Raw genomic sequence first — 19,754 nt, forward strand, 5'->3', positions numbered from 1 at the left:
TCTGGAGTCTGACCGGCCGCGGCGTGTGACCCTCTTCGGTAATCTCTGTTTGATTTAGCATTTCGTGGGTCTGGTCGAAATTGCTTATTAATGTGGGCCCTCCGTCCGCAGTGGCAGTCTGACTAACTGACTGACGGTGAGGGGGATTTCGATTGATTGACATTTTTTGCGGGGTTTTCTTCCTCACTAATGTTTTGCGTTGTTTTCTTTTCATCCTTTTCAGACCTTCCTGCAGAACCTGTTCCGGTTGTTCGACATGGACAACGAAAACTGCATCGAGCAGGACAAGTGGATCGAGCATCTCAAAGGGAGATTGACGTGAGTAGTTTTCAGCTAGAACATCATTATAAAAAATCAGATATTTTGAATAAATACATTTTTTTTGACAGATAAACTTAAAAAAAACGAAACAAAAGCATTCAAAATTGCCTTAATTAATAAATTTGCCTCAAGAAAGCAACAAAGTAACTAATGTCTCCTTAAACTGTCACTGAACCACTCCTTCAAGTGTTTTCCACTTAAAACTGGCGCAGTCAATAAAATTTTCCGCCACGTCGCACGGCCTATGAGAGCGTGTAAATTTTTCATCGTCTTCAAGCATTCCGCTCGACAACCATCAAATAAACACAAATCCAGTTCCCAGTAACACCTCACTAAACTGTGTCTCGGGTGTCTCCCCCCTTGGCTGGGTATGGCTTAAGTGGACGGTCCACCACCACCACCACTTATTAATTCAAATATAAAAGGTGTTAAATAGTAATAATTGATTTAAAAACCGAAAACAAGTCAAAGCTGCGCTGCTGCTGCTACGACACCCAAGAAACTTTATAACTTATGATCAGTCATTATAGTTTCTATGTGGCTTCGGTACTAAAGTTGGCATAGTTGGGAGCCTTCTCCGGACCTCTGAAGTCCACCGAGAGTACCGTAAAGATGGCCTTAGCCACTTTGCTGCTGCCACTAGTACTTGGTTGCACTTTTGAATTATCATAATCGTCTGTGTGGGGACACCGTTGCTTCGTCGGTCAGCCTTTAACAAGCCATACACTGTTCATAGTTATTCACGTGCACGCACCTTATTTTTCCTCAGGTGAAAACTGGATTTTGCCGGAGGTGTGAGATCGACCTCCCTGAAGGGGGACGCATTTTTTATCCGCGCACGTCACAAATATGGTTCGCAGAATTGGTCCTCGCGATGTGCGCCAAAAATGGTGCCCAAAGGCGCGCAGGCAGGTGAATCGATTAGCGAATCATACTTACATGTGCTGGCTGATTTTCATCGGATTTTGGCCACCGGGGTTGGGCCAAGCGAGATGGCCGGATTTGGTCCATGGGACGGACAGGCCCAAAACAGAGGTTTATCACGATGCAGGACTTTAATGGATGGTGGGACGTATTGATATGTAACTCGGACATGGAGAAGCTCTTCGACGGGATGAGTTGAAATGGTACAAACAAAAATAAAAAGTACAAATAATAAAAGTACAAAAATACAAAAATACAAAAATACAAAAATACAAAAATACAAAAATACAAAAATACAAAAATACAAAAATACGAAAATACAAAAATACAAAAATACAAAAATACAAAAATACAAAAATACAAAAATACAAAAATACAAAAATACAAAAATACAAAAATACAAAAGCATGAGCATGAGCATGAGAGACCACCCATGGTTGTCTTTCTCCGTTGCTGAACAGGACCATAATATCCCATCAGCACAACCGGTCACACGCTTCAACGATAAAATAATGTTTCCCTTATCAACAGCATGCATGAATGCGCTGAAAAGATAAAACATCACGATCATCAAAACTAGAGCCGGTGCGAATAGGAAACAGTCGTTGGCCACCAACGGCGCCCGCCATGTCAGTTTGTAGATCTCGAGGGAATGGGACGGGAATGTTAGTTAGCACAGGCTGCTACCAAGGGTGGGTTCTATACGATATCCACACCCCCGCGTGTGCCGGAAAACTACTTCTACTTGGGATTTTGTTAGTGGGTAAGGGTAGTGGCCAGGATTCAACATAGAGGATGATGATGCGACCCAATAATCGATTAATTTTGTTTAATGGTGTGATGTATTATGCATTCTCAAGGCAAACAGTCGGAGTATGCGGATGAGACTGTTCCCGGTTATTTGGTGTTGAGTTTAGCATAAATGATTTAATCTTAGACAGCCGGCTGTGGAAAGATAAAACCAACTAAAATGCGAAAACGCGAAACCGCCCGGATCGAAATACACGCACAATCGGGGGGACAACAAAGACGGAAACGGCAACGAAAATCCTGCGCGAGGACCGCGACGCACATCGTTCAAATTCTCCAACTCAACTGTCAAACATCCCGAAACCGCCCGGATCGAAATACACACAATCGGGGGACAACAAAGACGGAAACGGCAACGAAAATCCTGCGCGAGGACCGCGACGCACACCGTTCAAATTCTCCAACTCAACTGTCAAACATCCCGAAACCGCCCGGATCGAAATACACACACAATCGGGAGGACAACAAACACGGAAACGGCAACGAAAATCCTGCGCGAGGACCGCGACGCACACCGTTCAAATTCTCCAACTCAACTGTCAAACATCCCGAAACCGCCCGGATCGAAATACACACACAATCGGGGGGACAACAAAGACGGAAACGGCAACGAAAATCCTGCGCGAGGACCGCGACGCACATCGTTCAAATTCTCCAACTCAACTGTCAAACATCCCGAAACCGCCCGGATCGAAATACACACAATCGGGGGACAACAAAGACGGAAACGGCAACGAAAATCCTGCGCGAGGACCGCGACGCACACCGTTCAAATTCTCCAACTCAACTGTCAAACATCCCGAAACCGCCCGGATCGAAATACACGCACAATCGGGGGGACAACAAAGACGGAAACGGCAACGAAAATCCTGCGCGAGGACCGCGACGCACACCGTTCAAATTCTCCAACTCAACTGTCAAACATCCCGAAACCGCCCGGATCGAAATACACACACAATCGGGGGGACAACAAAGACGGAAACGGCAACGAAAATCCTGCGCGAGGACCGCGACGCACATCGTTCAAATTCTCCAACTCAACTGTCAAACATCCCGAAACCGCCCGGATCGAAATACACACACAATCGGGGGGACAACAAAGACGGAAACGGCAACGAAAATCCTGCGCGAGGACCGCGACGCACACCGTTCAAATTCTCCAACTCAACTGTCAAACATCCCGAAACCGCCCGGATCGAAATACACACACAATCGGGGGGACAACAAAGACGAAAACGGCAACGAAAATCCTGCGCGAGGACCGCGACGCACACCGTTCAAATTCTCCAACTCAACTGTCAAACATCCCGAAACCGCCCGGATCGAAATACACACACAATCGGGGGGACAACAAAGACGGAAACGGCAACGAAAATCCTGCGCGAGGACCGCGACGCACACCGTTCAAATTCTCCAACTCAACTGTCAAACATCCCGAAACCGCCCGGATCGAAATACACACACAATCGGGGGGACAACAAAGACGGAAACGGCAACGAAAATCCTGCGCGAGGACCGCGACGCACATCGTTCAAATTCTCCAACTCAACTGTCAAACATCCCGAAACCGCCCGGATCGAAATACACACACAATCGGGGGGACAACAAAGACGGAAACGGCAACGAAAATCCTGCGCGAGGACCGCGACGCACATCGTTCAAATTCTCAATACAAAAATACAAAAATACAAAAATACAAAAATACAAAAATACAAAAATACAAAAATACAAAAATACAAAAATACAAAAATACAAAAATACAAAAATACAAAAATACAAAAATACAAAAATACAAAAATACAAAAATACAAAAATACAAAAATACAAAAATACAAAAATACAAAAATACAAAAATACAAAAAAGAATGCAAAAAAAAGTACAAAATACAAAAATACAAAAATACAAAAAGAATGCAAAAAAAAGTACAAAATACAAAAAAACCTGGGAAACGGAAAACATATTTTTTGAATTCCGGGAATTCCGGGAATATTAAAAAATTTCCCGGGAAATTTTTTAATACGGTCGAAAAATTTCTTTTTTCATTATATTAGTTATATTTTTCAAGCTTAGGCCGTTGCAAATATTATTCGAAGTTTATGTTGCTCCTCCCCCCCCGCTCCCCTCTTCCTTCATAATCGGTTAGAAAAATCAGAGGACAAAAAAATACTTTTTCAAAAAACTACAAAATTACAAAAACAATTACAAATGTTTTTTCCTGCGTTTAAAATCATATTTAGCATGTCTGGGATCGATCAAAAATATTTTCAATTGTTGTGGAATTTCAATGTACAGCACCACAAAAAGTTTTGTTCCTGCGAAAAAGAAACATTTCGTCAATACTAGGATATTTTGAAAACTAATGATAGCAAAACAACTAGGCAGGTGTAAAATGCACTTGAAAACACTTTTTTTCATTCAAATGATGAGATCATTGCTTATTTTATTTTATTTTTTTTTACACAACATATTGTTTTTATTTTATTTTTTTAGTTATGATGATACCACATACTTGGGTAAGAGCTGATTAACAGATTATCATTTAGTAATCTCTAAAAAAATAAAAATGGCAACGCAGCGCATGCAACTTGAAAAAAAATAAAAATATAAGAAGTTGCAAAACTTTAAAAAAACTTTAATTAATCTGTTTTAAAGCAAATACTCAAAAATAAAAAATAAACATATTTTTGGTTGAATTTAAGATAACTCCGACTCCGACTCCAACTCCGAGTAATCAGAAATTTTCGGCTCCAACTCCAACTCCGACTTCAGCTAATAAAATTTAGCTGACTCCGGCTCCGACTCCGACTCCAGCTGTTCGAGTTTTTACGACTCCGGCTCCAACTCCGACTCCAGGCTTCCCAAAAAGACCCGACTCCACCGACTCCGACTCCGACTCCACAGTAGAGCTGGGACTGCGGATATCCGGATAATTTGCAGAATTATTAATTCTATTAGAAAATGAACTAACTTATACAAGCCAGCTTTGTCAAACGACTGTGGGGTGACATAAAGATGAAACAAAATAATTTTACAGGTTTTCAAAAGACCTCTTATTTTGTATCACATGATTTATGGCCGAATATCATTTACATTATCATTTTTAAATCTATTTTGGGTTCATCAAATCTTTTTTCCAAATAATTTTCAGTTCTGATACGATTTTCGTGTATCTTTTTTGGTTTAGTTTGATTAAAAAGATGATATCTGCTTTAATATAGAAAAAAATGTAAATTATCCGGATATCCGAAGTCCCAGCTCTACTCCACAGCCCTGATTTCCACAACCATATCTGAATTTCCAGATCAAAATTAGTTTTTTTTTCAATCTCGGAAATTCCCAGGACAAAATAACAAAACTCCCGGGATTAGGGAATTCCCGGTTTGATAAAATCCCGGGATGGACGCACTATATATCGGGAACAGCTCCATACACTGACTTCAAAGATTTATGTCCCAACAGCTTACCGGTGACATTTTTGCGACTCAAAACATGACGTCCGTCGCTGGATCTCGTTCAGCACAGACTTCCCAATCCAATCAAGTCTTAGAAAAGTGAATCAATTATGTCAATTAACGACTTTGTCCGCGCGACCACTCTGCAGACCTGCCCCAGATCGAACCCGCAGGCGTACATCGGATCCGTATTGCATACCCATTAGAGACCTCCGGTCACTGAACAGGTAGCCGTCCGAGTCTCCCGAGACCGTGGACAACTTTTCAGCCTTATGTCAAACACTTACAGCTCAAGATTCTCGCCAGGTTCTGCGCTACCGGTAACGGGTTTCGAGATCGATCTCCTCGGCATGATCCGATCAGATCGGGCCCACCACCGGTGGCCAGGTCAGTCTCGAGGGACCACACGCGGAAAGCTGGTCCGGACAAGTGTTGCTCGCGCTTCGATCGTGCACACACCCCGAAGATACGGATCTCGGCGACGACCAGATTGGAATGTGTGGCGCGATCGGGCATTGACGAATGCCAGTAGCCATCAATCTCGCGCCGCTGGGAGCGAAATTGGAGCAACGCCGCACTGTGCACGCTGGAACGTGTTTGGTAAAGTGTGTAAAAACCTCCCCGCGGCGGTGTAGACTCCCAGGAGATTTGTCCGCACGGGAGGAGGAACAACCTGTTGGGCGGCTACGCCACGTATGGGTTGATCGATCAGTGACGGACACGTTTTAATTACCATTTTCGCGCAAGGGGGGTATCGTTTGTCAAGTCAGCGGGACTTTTCTCCTCGGGGTTATTTCTTTATTTTCTCCATTTGGGGGGATCGCGCTCGCGACACTGACAGGTGGTGCTGGTCGGATGAGCCAGTGGGGGTTGATGGCGGGAGTCCGACGGATCGATCGAGGTTGACGAGTCAATACTGGAGTTCTTATCTTGGGAAGGTCGATCAATAATAAACATTTTTTTTCGTAGAACTTAACTATGAACCTAATTGTAGAACAAATAAACCTTTCAAAGTTCTTGAATTAGCTCCTAGACCACCAGGTGGTGGTAAATGCCCTTAGTGACTTATTGCTAAATATTTTGTACTAATTTAAAAAAAAAAGATAAATTTCAATTTATTGAATCATGCAAAATAAATAGAATCATCAGCGTTTCAGAGTGCGTTGATTAGCCCCTCGAGGTGGAGATGCCCTTAGTATCCCCATGAGCATGACTAACTATGCAATTTGTTGTAAATGCATTAACTCATTGAAGAAATGTTAGGGAAAAGAACCTCGTCTTCATTTCACTGTTCCAAATTCGCCGAAAACCCTTAGCTAATCCACATGGATTAAGTTGTACCAATCGACACAACCTCGTAACGCTCAAAACTCGTTCCGATCAGGCCACCATAAATAACAAATGCAATTCAGATTACGCAAACGATCCGCCGAACCAGTTTCTTTCCGCAATAAAGATTTAATTTTTATTCCCAAATCGCTCCAACTTCCCTCTTTGCAACTTGCATGGTTTTGTACGCCCCAACCAGGTCATTTCGATTATCGCGCGCCACGCACCTCAATTTGCATTCCCGGCACGACTTTTATTAAGTTATCTGGACCGGCAAATCTGCGCGCTGGGTCGGTCGCCCATCTTTGGAACACACTTGAACTTCTGAATTTCGCGCGCCCGAAACCGGAGCAACCGCGAGAGTGCGGTGTAATCGCCTTGTACGGCAAGTTGCTTCCGAGCTACCCCTCCTCCGAGTGACAACTCAACGAAATATGAATTATCTCGCCTGTGCCATCTGGGCCAGGTCTCAGGTTCGTTGGTTGGTTGGTTACGGGGAATGTTCTGCTTAAGGGGTTACGCCTTGTAAATCTCTCTCTTTTTTGTAAAAACAAAAGCGAAGTATTAACCCACACAGAAAAAAAAAACATGATAATATTACATCTGGGAAGGGGTACATCTTTTATGTCAGAAAAAAGGTGTAATTTTACCTCTGGAAATGTGTAATTTTACCACTTTCCTGGTGTAATGTCACTTTTTCATTCTTAATTGAGGTAAAATTACATCAAAAAAGTGGTAATATTCAACCTTCCAAAATTACAGCTTCCAAATTTACATTATTTTTTTCTGTGCACTAAAACTCGGTCGTATAAACGCAGTTCTTCCCTTGCGTAACCCCTTAAATCCCGGAGATCCCGGCTCAAGATAATTACCTTGACCAACTCAAAACCACACCGGTAACACGAGTAGTTTCGCGAAATCGGACAGAATCCGCGTGAGCGCGGAGAGATGGCGTGTCCTGTCCTTGTCGGTGTCCACGATGACCACAAGGCCGGACCGATGGTCCGGGAAGGGAGGAACGAGAACAAGCGAGTTCTCGTGTACTTTTGCGCGCAAGTTTGCGCCCTCCCCGTCCTGCACACGCAATTCAATTTGTCAGTTTCGATTGGTCCCATATATTTTGTGGAAGAAGGCAGGTCCCAAGGATCTCGGCGAGGAGAAAAATTAATATTGAAATTAATGCACGACAGTTCACATTCGTAAAACATGAGCTTGCGTCGTGTTTTTCGTGCCGCGCGAAAAGCTTTCTTCTTCCCCTTTTCTGGGAAGAGGGTGGGAGCGCCCTTTTCGGTCTGGAAATCCAACATGATTTATGATGATGGTTTTGGTTCCAATTTTTTAATCCCTGCGTACTTGGCTTTCGGGTATTGTTGCGCAAAAAAGCGGTGGACCATTTACCGATCGAAGAGATATTATATGAAGACGAAGGTACAAACAGTAATTGTTTGCATTCAAGTCCTAAAATAAACTGGAATTGTGACTCAAAGTCCTAAAAGATCAAATCCGTAAAACCGTAAGTCATGTCTTTGTCATTGCGCAAGTTCATGTTCTAAATCCTGAGAGTCGTTTCTCAAGTCCAAGTCCAAGTCAAATCTAAGTCAAGTCTAAATCAAGTCTAAGTCAAGTCTAGTTCAAGTCTAAGTCAAGTCTAAGTCAAGTCTAAGTCAAGTCTAAGTCAAGTCTAAGTCAAGTCTAAGTCAAGTCTAAGTCAAGTCTAAGTCAAGTCTAAGTCAAGTCTAAGTCAAGTCTAAGTCAAGTCTAAGTCAAGTCTAAGTCAAGTCTAAGTCAAGTCTAAGTCAAGTCTAAGTCAAGTCTAAGTCAAGTCTAAGTCAAGTCTAAGTCAAGTCTAAGTCAAGTCTAAGTCAAGTCTAAGTCAAGTCTAAGTCAAGTCTAAGTCAAGTCTATGTCAAGTCTAAGTCAAGTCTAAGTCAAGTCTAAGTCAAGTCTGAGGCAAGTCTTAGTCAAGTCTGAATCAATTCTAAGATAAGTGTAAGTCAAGTCTTAATCAAGTCTAAGTCCAAGGCAAGTTTAAGTCCAAGTCCGTCCCCGAAAAGCATTTTATTAGGTCCAACAAAAATCGGCAACCCTTAAAACAACCCCGCGAAAAAAAGGGAGTGGTCGTAAATAAAATTCGCGAACCCACCTTCACACCAAGATTTTTTTTATTATGTTTTCCATTCAAAGCCGCAATCCGGGTGAACTTTATTCCCCCCTGAACACTCGAAAACAATTTAAGCGAGATTAATAGCGAGCAATTCCACGACCCGACGCGGTGGTGGAAATTTATCGCCGTCACAGTCGATTAGCGGTCAATTTTTGCGCTTGCGAAATTCTTTGAAGGGAGGCTGTTGGGAACGCGAAGGAGTGCACTCTGGAGCGCGGGAAATTAATCGATGACAATTGTACGGATTAATCAGTGGCTGCATTGAACAATGCTGGGGGTAGGTATCCAAAATTGGTCTTAATTCTTTAAAAAAAAAAATCAATAGAGCAATTTAAATTTACCCTCTCTTTGTTATTTACGGTTTGCGACCGTTTCTCAAATTTAATGTAGACAAGAGAACTATTAAAAATAAAACTAAAATCAATGAGTTTCTTAGAATGTGTACAACAAACAAGATCTCTGGATTTGCTTTGAAGTGCGATTTGATCCTCGTGGTGGAGATGCCCTTAGTAACCTAATCATCAAATTTCCCTTCAACAAATTGACAAAAATGACTGCGCAGCGCAAGCTCAACCTGAGGGAAAACATGAACTTAGGGTTCTCCAAAAACACGTGCACTTTGATTTTTTCAAAAATATTCATTTGAGGACCACAAAGTTCATGCTTCCCCTCGAAATTCAAAAATTTACCGACTCCGAGTCCTAAAAGTTCTTACTATTCTATTTTGGCATTGAAACCTGATATAAAATTATCAAAGGTTTCTTTTTTACAAAAGAAAATCTTACCAACTCGACGCTGTCGTGCTATCTTGTCGTACGTTGCTTTTTGACGTTCCGGGAAAAACGCGTTTTAATGTTTGACCTTGAATAAACAAAAACGAGAGCACGCAATGTAAACAATAAAAAAACACGTGCTATTTGGTTGACCATTCTGTGCATTGTCCCGAAGTTTGGTTGAATATGGTTTCCGAAGTCCCGAGCTATAATTACAAATGTTCACGATAGTCGGGCTTGTACGTGTGTCAAACGCGCTCTGACCTGAAATCCCTTTTCGGTTTTTATTGAATATCTCAGAATTGAAATCGAATTTTGGGGATCTGTGAAGGTCAAAAGGTCAAAAAGGTTCCCTGTGAGCTACAAAAAATTGCGTTCTTAACTCAATTGTCCAAAATGCACGTGCGACAAAATAGCACGATATCGACAAATTGTCAGTTTGGTCGGATTTTACAGGACAATTTTCTGTCCACGTTAAAATGCAGAACAAACAACCTTTGCGTGCAGCTTTCATCGCTGGACCACAAATTAAAAAATAAAAAGAGCGTTAAAAAACGCAAAAGCTTGCGCTTCAAATTTCAGCTAATTGATAAAACCACTTAAAATCGGCATAAATTAACAGCAAATGTCGATTTCCTCCTCGAAACCGCATAAGTGCCCGGTGATGACTTCTCGCGAAAAGGTACCGCGCGCGCAGATTGTGTACCTGTCACCTTAAAAACATACAAAAGTCGCACCCCTTCATCCCCCTACGCCCCTGTAACACCCAGAGTGAAGGTCTCACCAAGAAGGGTTCCCTGCCCATATTTGGTCCGGAAAACATCAAAATAATCGAAAACAACGGAACGTCCATAAAATAAATAAAAAGAGCGCAACCTGAAGCTACAACCAGCAGGGCGGCCAGGACAGTCTATAAATTTGATAATTTCTGACAGTTGGCCACCGCCGAAAACAACATGGCGGCGGCGGCGAGTGATATGTCGACGCTCGACATGCGTCCGACGCGCCGGTCGACCAATTTTAATGTATCAATTTTGCTCGAAAAAGTCTACGGCGGCGCTGACTGATATGTTGGTAAAGGTTTTTTTGGTTCGAACCAAATTTATAATATACATCATGATCATGAAGGGAACGTGCGCTCTGCGAAAAAAAAAAGTGAACCAGTTCTTCCGATGGTTTGCCAAATTCCAAAAATGGGCACAAAACGACCAAAGTTGTAAATGGGTTTTATAATAATTTAATTCAATTTTTATTTAAGTTGCCTTTCGGAAAGCACCTTTTTTTTGCTCCAGATCGATCGCTGGTCGTGGGACTTAAAATGCAAAAAACTTACGCCAAGTTGGGGGTGCTGAGGTGAAGATTGGTCGCGAATTAAATAAATTAATTTGAGCGCACGTGCACGCCGTGGTGCGCGCTTAAGGTGGCTCGGTAATAAAGCTAAAAAAACTTAAAATAATTTAGCCGTTTAAGGAGTGATTGAAGCCGACCAAAGGTAAGCTTTTGCTGCGGCTTTTTTAATGTTTGCACCGCCAAAACAAAAATAAAACAGGTGAAAAGACTGAGTCACGATCCGGATTCTACACGATGCCACCTTCGACGAAACAGTTTTTGGGTGGTATCACATTGCACTTGATTTATTCCAGTGGACGATATTCGAACTTAAAAGTTATTGAAACCATGACATTACCACATTACTCTTCATTAGGGTTAGTGAATTTTCACGATTTCGCGGACAGCGTGAAATTTAAGATTTCCGTGAAATCCCGTGAAATTTATCAGTTTTGTCAAATCAATTCTTTGAAACAACAACATAATAAATATTTGATCCATAAAGACCATTGAAGTAAATTTAATTGATTTTCATTTGAAGAATTTTTAGCAAAACATACATTAACATAAAATTGTGATGACATTTTCTGAGAAGTAAATGCTGTGAATATTTTTTAAATCATGTTAACAAAAAATCACTCAAAGTAACAACACGGAGGATAACATCAATTATTTGATTCCAGTTATTCTCTTATGGAAAAATTAAATTTCTAGAAACTTTAGCTTTTTAAACCAAATTGACTACTTTTTTATTTTGAAGGTATAATCTTAAAAGAAATATTAAGCTATTCAAGCTTTGTTTTATTCATGATAAAATTAAAAGTATTTTTTATCTTTAAAATCAACTTTTAAAAACATTTCTGATTTTTTCTGAGTCCTGTTTAATTGTGTGGATGGTTCACATAGAAGATAAAAAACACTTTTTTTGGATTTTGAATAAATTATTGAAGAATTCGCTACAGATTAAATTATGTTTGCCTATTGATTTCAAATTTATTTTTTGAAAAATGAGATGAAAATCATAAACATATTTTTACGGGACATGAAATTCAATAAATCAGTGAAAACTTTTTAGTTCAATGAGCCGAATATAAAAAAAAACAGTTCAATAAATGAGAAAACGCATGCCTCACATTTTGTTTCAAAATATATATACAGCAAATGTAAGGGTACCAAAAGTTGTTATTTCAATTACGAAAATTTTGGTACCCTAACATGTCTAGGTCATCGCTGAAATTTTTAAGTTATCGCCGTTTTAGTGAAAAAAGTTGATTTTTTCCCGTTTTCGTTATTTTCTCATTTTTGCGCATGGCGCGTCGAAAAACCCAGTTTTTATCTTCAAAAAATCGTATCTCAGAGTATCGAAAACATAACTTTACCACTTTTTGATATGTTATGTGAAATTTTCCGAGGAATCCGATAAAAATATTTTCAGACATAGGCTCTTTGGTCCCGAGACCTTCAAAACAGCATATTAAGTTTTCATACGACCTTTTCAAATGTTAAGCTAGTCTTTTGAAACTTCTTACTATTTTTCCTAAATAGTCAAACTAATCACCTTTCTTTTGCATCTAATACAGCTAAAATCGGATGGAATGGCGCGGTTATATGATTTTTTGAAAAAAGTGGTTTTTGCGAAAATCGACGAAAATTGCCATTTTTTAGACCACCCTAACACGGCGTCGGTCACCCTAATGGCCAAACAAAAAATTACGGGTTCAATTATTTCGGCCAAGGAACTCCTAGAAAAATTTTGAGCCCGATCGGAGAACTTTTTTTTCGAATCATGCTGTTTTCGTGGGGAATTGCTGTGATTTTTTTGTTTTGAAAATTAGGAAAATTGTTTTTTTTTGTGTCACTTTCAAATTAAATGGAGATTTTTTTAGTTTGTTCAAAAATAATTTATAATGAAGCACAAAAAGTAGTTTTTTTTCATTTTAGCATAAGATTTTCAGGGTTATTTCAACATTTTTCACGCTCCGCGAAATTTCCGTGAAAATAAGGTCCCCGTGAAATTTGTAATTTTTCAGCGTGAAATCCACGGTGAAATCACTAAACTACTTCATCATAGTAAAAACGAACGCTTTTGACTTGTATTTTTTTCGACCTATTGTCGAAATCCATTTTTCATTTCATCGTGACAGTGAAGGTACAACCCCTTCCATTTTGCTAGATTTTTGGTAAGACACGTTTGAATGTTTTCTAGCTTTAAACGTTAATGAGATGTTTGTGCCAAGGAACCATCCATAAACCACGTGGACATTTTTTTTTTTTTTTGAAATCTCGTATTTTTCTCCAAAACAAAAATAATGTTTATAGTTTTTTTGGAAGTGAGCATTGAATTGACGTACAGATGAATAATGTGAAGCATTTTTTAATTCATTCAATTTATGTGATCTGAACTTATTTTAACAATCCTAGATACGCTTTTTCGCTTTCGACCTTTTTCACACTTCCAGTTTTGCAGACAAGAAAGAAAACCATTGCAATGTCTAAACTAATTCTCACTAATGAAGTCGTCATAAACCGAAGTCGATACTGCTGTTTCTGATTGATGTTTGTAAACACGATACTAACGATTCTCAAGCGGCTTATAAAACCCCAAGTTATTCGGCCTCATAGAATAGTCTTACAAAATCGGTTCCACAATGGTCTTCAACTACCGACTACTTGTTCTAGTCGTATTACCGACCATCCTAACCAGATCCCAAGCAAACCGTTACGATGGGTAAGTGCGATCGACCTGCCGTGTCATCTCCGTACCTAATCCAAATCCCCCCATCACACAGTTTCAAACTGTACGAACTGTCCGACGACACCGGCCACGAGGTCCAGCTGCTGCAGTACCTGCAGCGGCACCGTCCCTCCTGCGACGTCTGGGCGCTCTCCAAGCTCGGCCACAAGCGCGTGCTCGTGCCGCCGACCCTCCAGAAGTCGGTGGAGAAGTTCTTCGCCGACTACCACGTGAACTACACGCTCCAGGTCGAGGACTTTGGCAGGTGTGTGGGCGCGCATCTCGTGGTTTGGGGGTCCGAGGCGGTCCGACTGATTTTTGTTTGTTTTGTTTTTGGTGGTTAGGGTTTACGAGGCTCGTCAGAAGGAGAGTTTGGTTGCGGAGGGGGATGGGACGTTCCTGAACAGCTTTCCGACTTACGAGGAGATCAACGAGTATCTGATGAAGCTCGCGATGGAGAACTTTGAGTGGATCCGGATTCGGGTGATTGGGTGGTCGGTGGAAGGTCGTCCGATACGAGCGATCACGATCAACCCGAAGAAGCAGGATACGATCATCGTGGATGCGGGGGTGCACGCTAGGGAGTGGATCACGGTGTCGGCGGCGCTGTACTTGATCAAGAAGCTGATCGATGACAGTGATCAGTATAGGATGTTTCACGAGTACAAGTGGGTGATTGTGCCGCTGGTGAATCCGGACGGGTACATGTACTCGATGTCTACGGATCGATATTGGCGGAAGAATAGGAGGCGGTATAACGGGACGTGTGGTGGGGTTGATATAAACAGGAATTTCGGGTATAATTGGGATGCTGGAGCAGAGGAGTACGCGAACCAGTGTCATGCGGGATATCGAGGAGCTGCGGCATTTTCGGAACCGGAGACCAAAGCGCTTCGTAGCATTCTGGACAACAACGATGAGGCTAATCTGTACATCAGTCTGCACAGCTATGGAGGTTACCTGATCTACCCGTGGACGTCAAGTAGCTCCCAGGTCAAGAACGTGGCTAATCTTCGTAAGGTCGGAGTGGACGCGGCTCGTGCCATCTGGCAGTACAGCAAGAACGAGTACAAGGTGGGTGCGAGTTCGGAGATTCTGCGCTACCAGGCCACCGGAACTAGCATCGATTACGCGTACTCGGTGGGAATCCAGCTGCCGTTTGTGCTGGAGATTGCCGAGTACGGATACAGCGACTTCCAGCCTCCGGCCAAGGCGATCAACGAGCTGGTGAAGGAGACCTTCGTCGGTATCAAGGAACTGGTGTACGGCATGCGACGGCTGCTTGCGCAAAACGCCAACACAAAAGGTCGTTAAAAGTGCGGTGGGATTATCCCTGAAAGCGTTTTGCAGTATTTTGTTCGCCGATGAGATCGGGCAGGATTATAATAATGTGTTAATTTTTACGACGTGGACATGTTAATTCGGCGAAAATTTGTTTCTTTTCAGGAAGGTATTGAAATCGTCTTAAATCAGCAAAAGCGAATTGGGATAAGATCAAACACAAAGAAAAAAAACTTATTGTAACGATCAACAAATAATTAATTCAATAAATTCAACTCATTAACGCGACCTGCTAAGTGACCAGCTTTAAATTTCACGCCACAAGAAGGTCCTTATCTGCTCACCGAACCGTATGTTTGCTCACAAAGCTCTTAATTCGGCGCGACTTCACGGACCCCTGCCGGCGCGAGTTGAGTTGTTTGTCTCCGCTGCGACGATGCGTGGGTTGACCACAAACCAACAACCATTTCTTCAGGACACAATCGTCGAAAGCTGCTGCTGTCGCGCACAAAAACAACTTCTTGACCATGTCGAGTGTGTTTTTCTTTCGGGGGGTGCTCAACGCTCAAGACCCTTCAGCCGGACGTCATGGAGACGGACGCCGCGGTGGTGTGGCGTTTAATTGGCACCCAAATTAATTGTCTTCCGTCTGTCCGGTTGTCGATAATTAACCCGAGGGTGCTGTGGAGGTTTACGGGGGGCGGTTCCGAGGCCTGGTGGGAGGATTCCTCGCAATAATATAAATAAGTTCGAGGGTTCGGTTTTTTTTTTTTGGGTTTTGCCCCCGGGGATTATGTCACACTACTTGGGCTCGGATTGATGTGTGTGAGGTCAAATTAATGATCGCGTGGAACAAAAAGGGGGCCCTTTATTAGTGACCATTAAGGGTACACAATGGTATAATTATGGACCATTTCGCGTAACCCCTCAAGTGATCGGTTTTCGGACACGTCAATCCGTTGTTTTTCCTCGCCTTTATCTGGCCGCGGGTATCTCCCACAGAAATGTACAAAACTGTTAACACTTTTGGTGGGCCCCCACGCGAGGTCGTCAGTTGGGCATGTCACTTGAAGAACCCTTTCCAAGGAGGGGGCTCAGACTGACGTGCGACAAGTGCGTTTCCGAACACGGCGAGTACTTGTTCAGCGCAGGTTTGTTCCAACGATCAAAGAAAGACACATTTGTAATTACCACTTTGGTGGGCACCTCCGACGACCAAAAGCGGGCCCCGCAGAAGCCGAACACCTCTCTAGGAGGTCTCAAAATGACTGACATTATATGAGCACACTGTCACTACTGCGTGGCGGCGGCGACGGCGGCAATATCTTAATGTTCTCGCGCAGAACTTGGACGTGGATTGTCATAACAGTATCGTTTCGCAATAAGTTTCGTTTGAAGTGGTGGTCGTTGCCGTTGGTGGTCTTTTGGCCTTGGACCGGATGGGACGGGACGCCGCACTGTAACCTGCGTTGAAAGTGCGTCAGGGGCTTAAGCCGTTCACTTGGGACGGAACAGCGAATGACTGTACAAATTAAGATAACAAATTCAGTGCTGTGAATCTTGGGTCGAATAATGGACTGGAGGCGGAATCGAAGATTACTGAAAGGTCATTGTGGATTATGGGGTGATTCTTGGATTAGCATAATCTGTTTGTTTAGATCTTGAATTAAATTTGATCGAATTTGGAACAATGTTCAATTTGTGTGATTTTATAAACGCCAGTTTCTATTTTATGGTTCAATATTCACAATTCTACAATGCACAGTGGTCCAGATCGCAAAATAAAGTGGAAACGGATTTTCCGAAAAATTGTGAAGTTTTGGAGCTTTGGTCTCTTCACAAGAGTTGTTGCAAATGGAAAAGGGCAAGTTTTGGTTTGGTTGAAAATTAGGGTGGTTCACGATTAGGGTGATTTTGAAAATCTAACTTTTCAGGAATATTTTAGGGAATTTTTTCGTTTCTAGACCAAATTTATAGAAAGCATCTGAGCAAACCTTCAAAAATCAGTTTTTTTCAACGTGACAATTCAGGGTTAAGTTTTAGAGAAAAGTGATATTGGGTTCACTTTAAGAGCTCTAAAAAACGAACATTTTTATTTTTTGACATGTCAATTTGGACTTAAGGGTCATTTAAAGGTAAAAAAGATGCAAATTTAAGCGTTAGATTGCATTTGGAAGAAGAAATCTAGCACTACAAACGCTGAAAAAATCTCAGGGGTGTTTTTTCTTTGAACTCGAGATATCTTCATTTGAAAAAGTCTAATTTTCAAGGGTTAACCATATGGGACCACCCTAACAAAATTCGAAAATCTCCAAATATATGTTTTTCTATGTAATTTTGCCCGCTGAATCTGAATCTGCTTTCAGAACTGAACCAAAGTATCGAAAAATCTATTTTGGGTTTCCATGTCAAATTACCATTTAAACTCAAAATATGACCAAACATTTGAAGATATTTGCCACGTTCAAAAAACTAATTTTTGAAAGTTTGCTCAGATGCTTTCTATAAATTTGGTCGTAGAAGAAGTAGATTACGAGATAAAATTTTGGTGTCTTCGACAAAGTTGCTTGGATTAGCAAGCCCAACAACTTTTTAGAAGACGAAAAAATTCCTTAAAATATTCCTGAAAAGTTAGATTTTCAAAATCACTCTAACCGTGTACCACCCTAATTTTCAACCAAACCAAAAGTTGCCCTTTTTCATTTGCAACAACTCTTCTGAAGACACCAAAGCTCCCAAACTCTACAATTTTTCGGAAAATTCGTTTTCCACTTTATTTTGCGATCTGGACCACTGTGCAATGATACAAAATCTAAATATTTTTTTATATCATGTTTTTTTAGGTCCAACAAAATCATTAATCTAAATTTTTTCTCGTTTTCCAATTCCAATTCCAGTGAAGAAAAACAGATGGACTTTGCCGAACAGCTGGAGTCGGTCGCGTACGTGCTCTGCGGCGAGGGAACGGTAACCTACGAAAAGTTCTGCCAAATATGGCACGCCAAAGGGGTAAGATATCCCGAGCTCCAAGCTCCGAGAGACTCTGATTGACAGGGATCAATCATTTTCCGAAACGCCGTCGTTTTAATTACTCCTCTTTTCTGCTGCCGCTCCTTGCTACTATCGATTACAGATCTTGGACAAACTGTACCGGCTGATCGACGCCGACTCGACCAACCTGCTGTCGACCAATCAAATTATGGAGTTCATCTCGAACCTCACCAACGCAAGGTAGGTCCAACTTGGCTTAATTATCCGATCTCCAATTATCATTAGGATTAGTTCGGTGCCATTACACGTCGGCTGGTCAGTCCCCCTCGCTTTTCTCCAGAGTTCGTTCGGGGAGGTCTCTAACGAAGGTTTAAAGACCTCCGACAAAAAACCCCCGCCACACTGGAAATTAGTTTCACTGTCGCGCAGTAATTAAACTTATTATACAATCAACACTTGGCAATCACGACGCGTCGCGTCGTCTAAAGTTGGGGCTTAAAAATTGCTTTTCTCCTAATACGGTTATCTACCGAGCCCCCCCTTTTTTCAGCAAAAAAACAAAGCCCGATCGACCCTTCGATCTTCGAGCCCATATCAAGATCTTCAATCTACTGCCAGCAAGACTTCGTGCGAGATAATGATCTGGACCAGCGAAAGCAAACTGCTGGCTGCTGGCTGATCGATGAAGTCCAGCTCAAGTCCCATGGGGTATGGTGGCCAATTAATGTACCTACTCCCGCGCCGGCACCACAAAGAGGCGGACGGTCCAGACACGTCCGTCAGACACCATCGTCGGCGCAGATCTTAATCTTTGTGGCAGGTGACTTGATTTGCGGGCTTGCGATTTTTTTTTCGGGATTCGCGAAAATGTCTTCATTTGGGGCCGTTCGTTTGATTAGCAGAATTGCCCATTTGGGGTTTTCAAGTTTTTGCAGAAAAAATATTTTCCTATATACAAAATATTTGCCTATAAAACAAAAATTTCCCTGTTTTCCAGAATGTTTTTCAAGGTTCATCCAGATCCATTCAAGTAAAGGCGTCATTCAAGGTCTAGAAGGTTTGAGCTCTTTTGAATTTAGATAGAACAAACCTCAAGGCATTTTTTTGCATCTTAAAAAATTTCTTAAGGTAAAAGTTAACCTCAATAATAATAGGAAAAACTTGTATCTTGTTCCATTTACACGATGAAAATGTAGCTTTTTCGGAAAAAATGCTAAAAAATTTAAAGGACTGAGATATTGTTGATAAATTCATTTCAACAGAAGATAATTAAAATGACAGATTGTTAAATCTAAAAAATATCTGAAGCAAAACAACATTTATTTTTATCTGCTTTAAAAAGGCTTGTCACAAGAGTACACAAAACACAACAATGGGAATGGATTTCAAAAATAGATAGTTACACTCAGTTATTTAATCTTTTCTATGCATAAATATGAAATAAAAAATAAATATTTTACATTGATTGATAACGTATCCATTACAGGAATTGAAAAGAAGATTAATCATTAAATCAATAAAACACGATTTAAAATCTTTCATGAATTTCTGCCTTCCTTCAAAACCCTGATTTAGTATCCAACACCTGGTTTTCTGCTTCCATTCAAACATTCAACTCATGCCCAACAATTACTCATTCAGGCTG

The 19,754-nt window shown here is 41.5% G+C and overlaps 2 protein-coding genes across 2 annotated transcripts in view; both read left to right on the forward strand.

The window, feature by feature from the left end:
• The window catches only part of LOC6034332 (NADPH oxidase 5), a 125,191-nt gene that overhangs the window by 72,927 nt on the left and 32,510 nt on the right, over positions 1 to 19,754 (forward strand). The window contains exons 2-4 of the mRNA XM_038255630.1: positions 224 to 318; positions 18,016 to 18,127; positions 18,252 to 18,349. Coding sequence (XP_038111558.1) covers positions 224 to 318; positions 18,016 to 18,127; positions 18,252 to 18,349 — 305 coding nt within the window. The remainder of the gene's footprint in view (positions 1 to 223; positions 319 to 18,015; positions 18,128 to 18,251; positions 18,350 to 19,754) is intronic.
• On the forward strand, positions 13,693 to 15,320 carry LOC6034334 (zinc carboxypeptidase). The gene is made up of 3 exons (XM_001844612.2): positions 13,693 to 13,831; positions 13,893 to 14,102; positions 14,182 to 15,320. The coding sequence occupies exons 1-3, from the start codon at positions 13,752 to 13,754 to the stop codon at positions 15,149 to 15,151; spliced, it is 1,260 nt and encodes a 419-aa protein (XP_001844664.2). The 5' UTR covers positions 13,693 to 13,751; the 3' UTR covers positions 15,152 to 15,320.

This window comes from Culex quinquefasciatus, chromosome 2 (assembly GCF_015732765.1).
Source record: "Culex quinquefasciatus strain JHB chromosome 2, VPISU_Cqui_1.0_pri_paternal, whole genome shotgun sequence".
Classification (NCBI taxonomy): domain Eukaryota; kingdom Metazoa; phylum Arthropoda; class Insecta; order Diptera; family Culicidae; genus Culex; species Culex quinquefasciatus.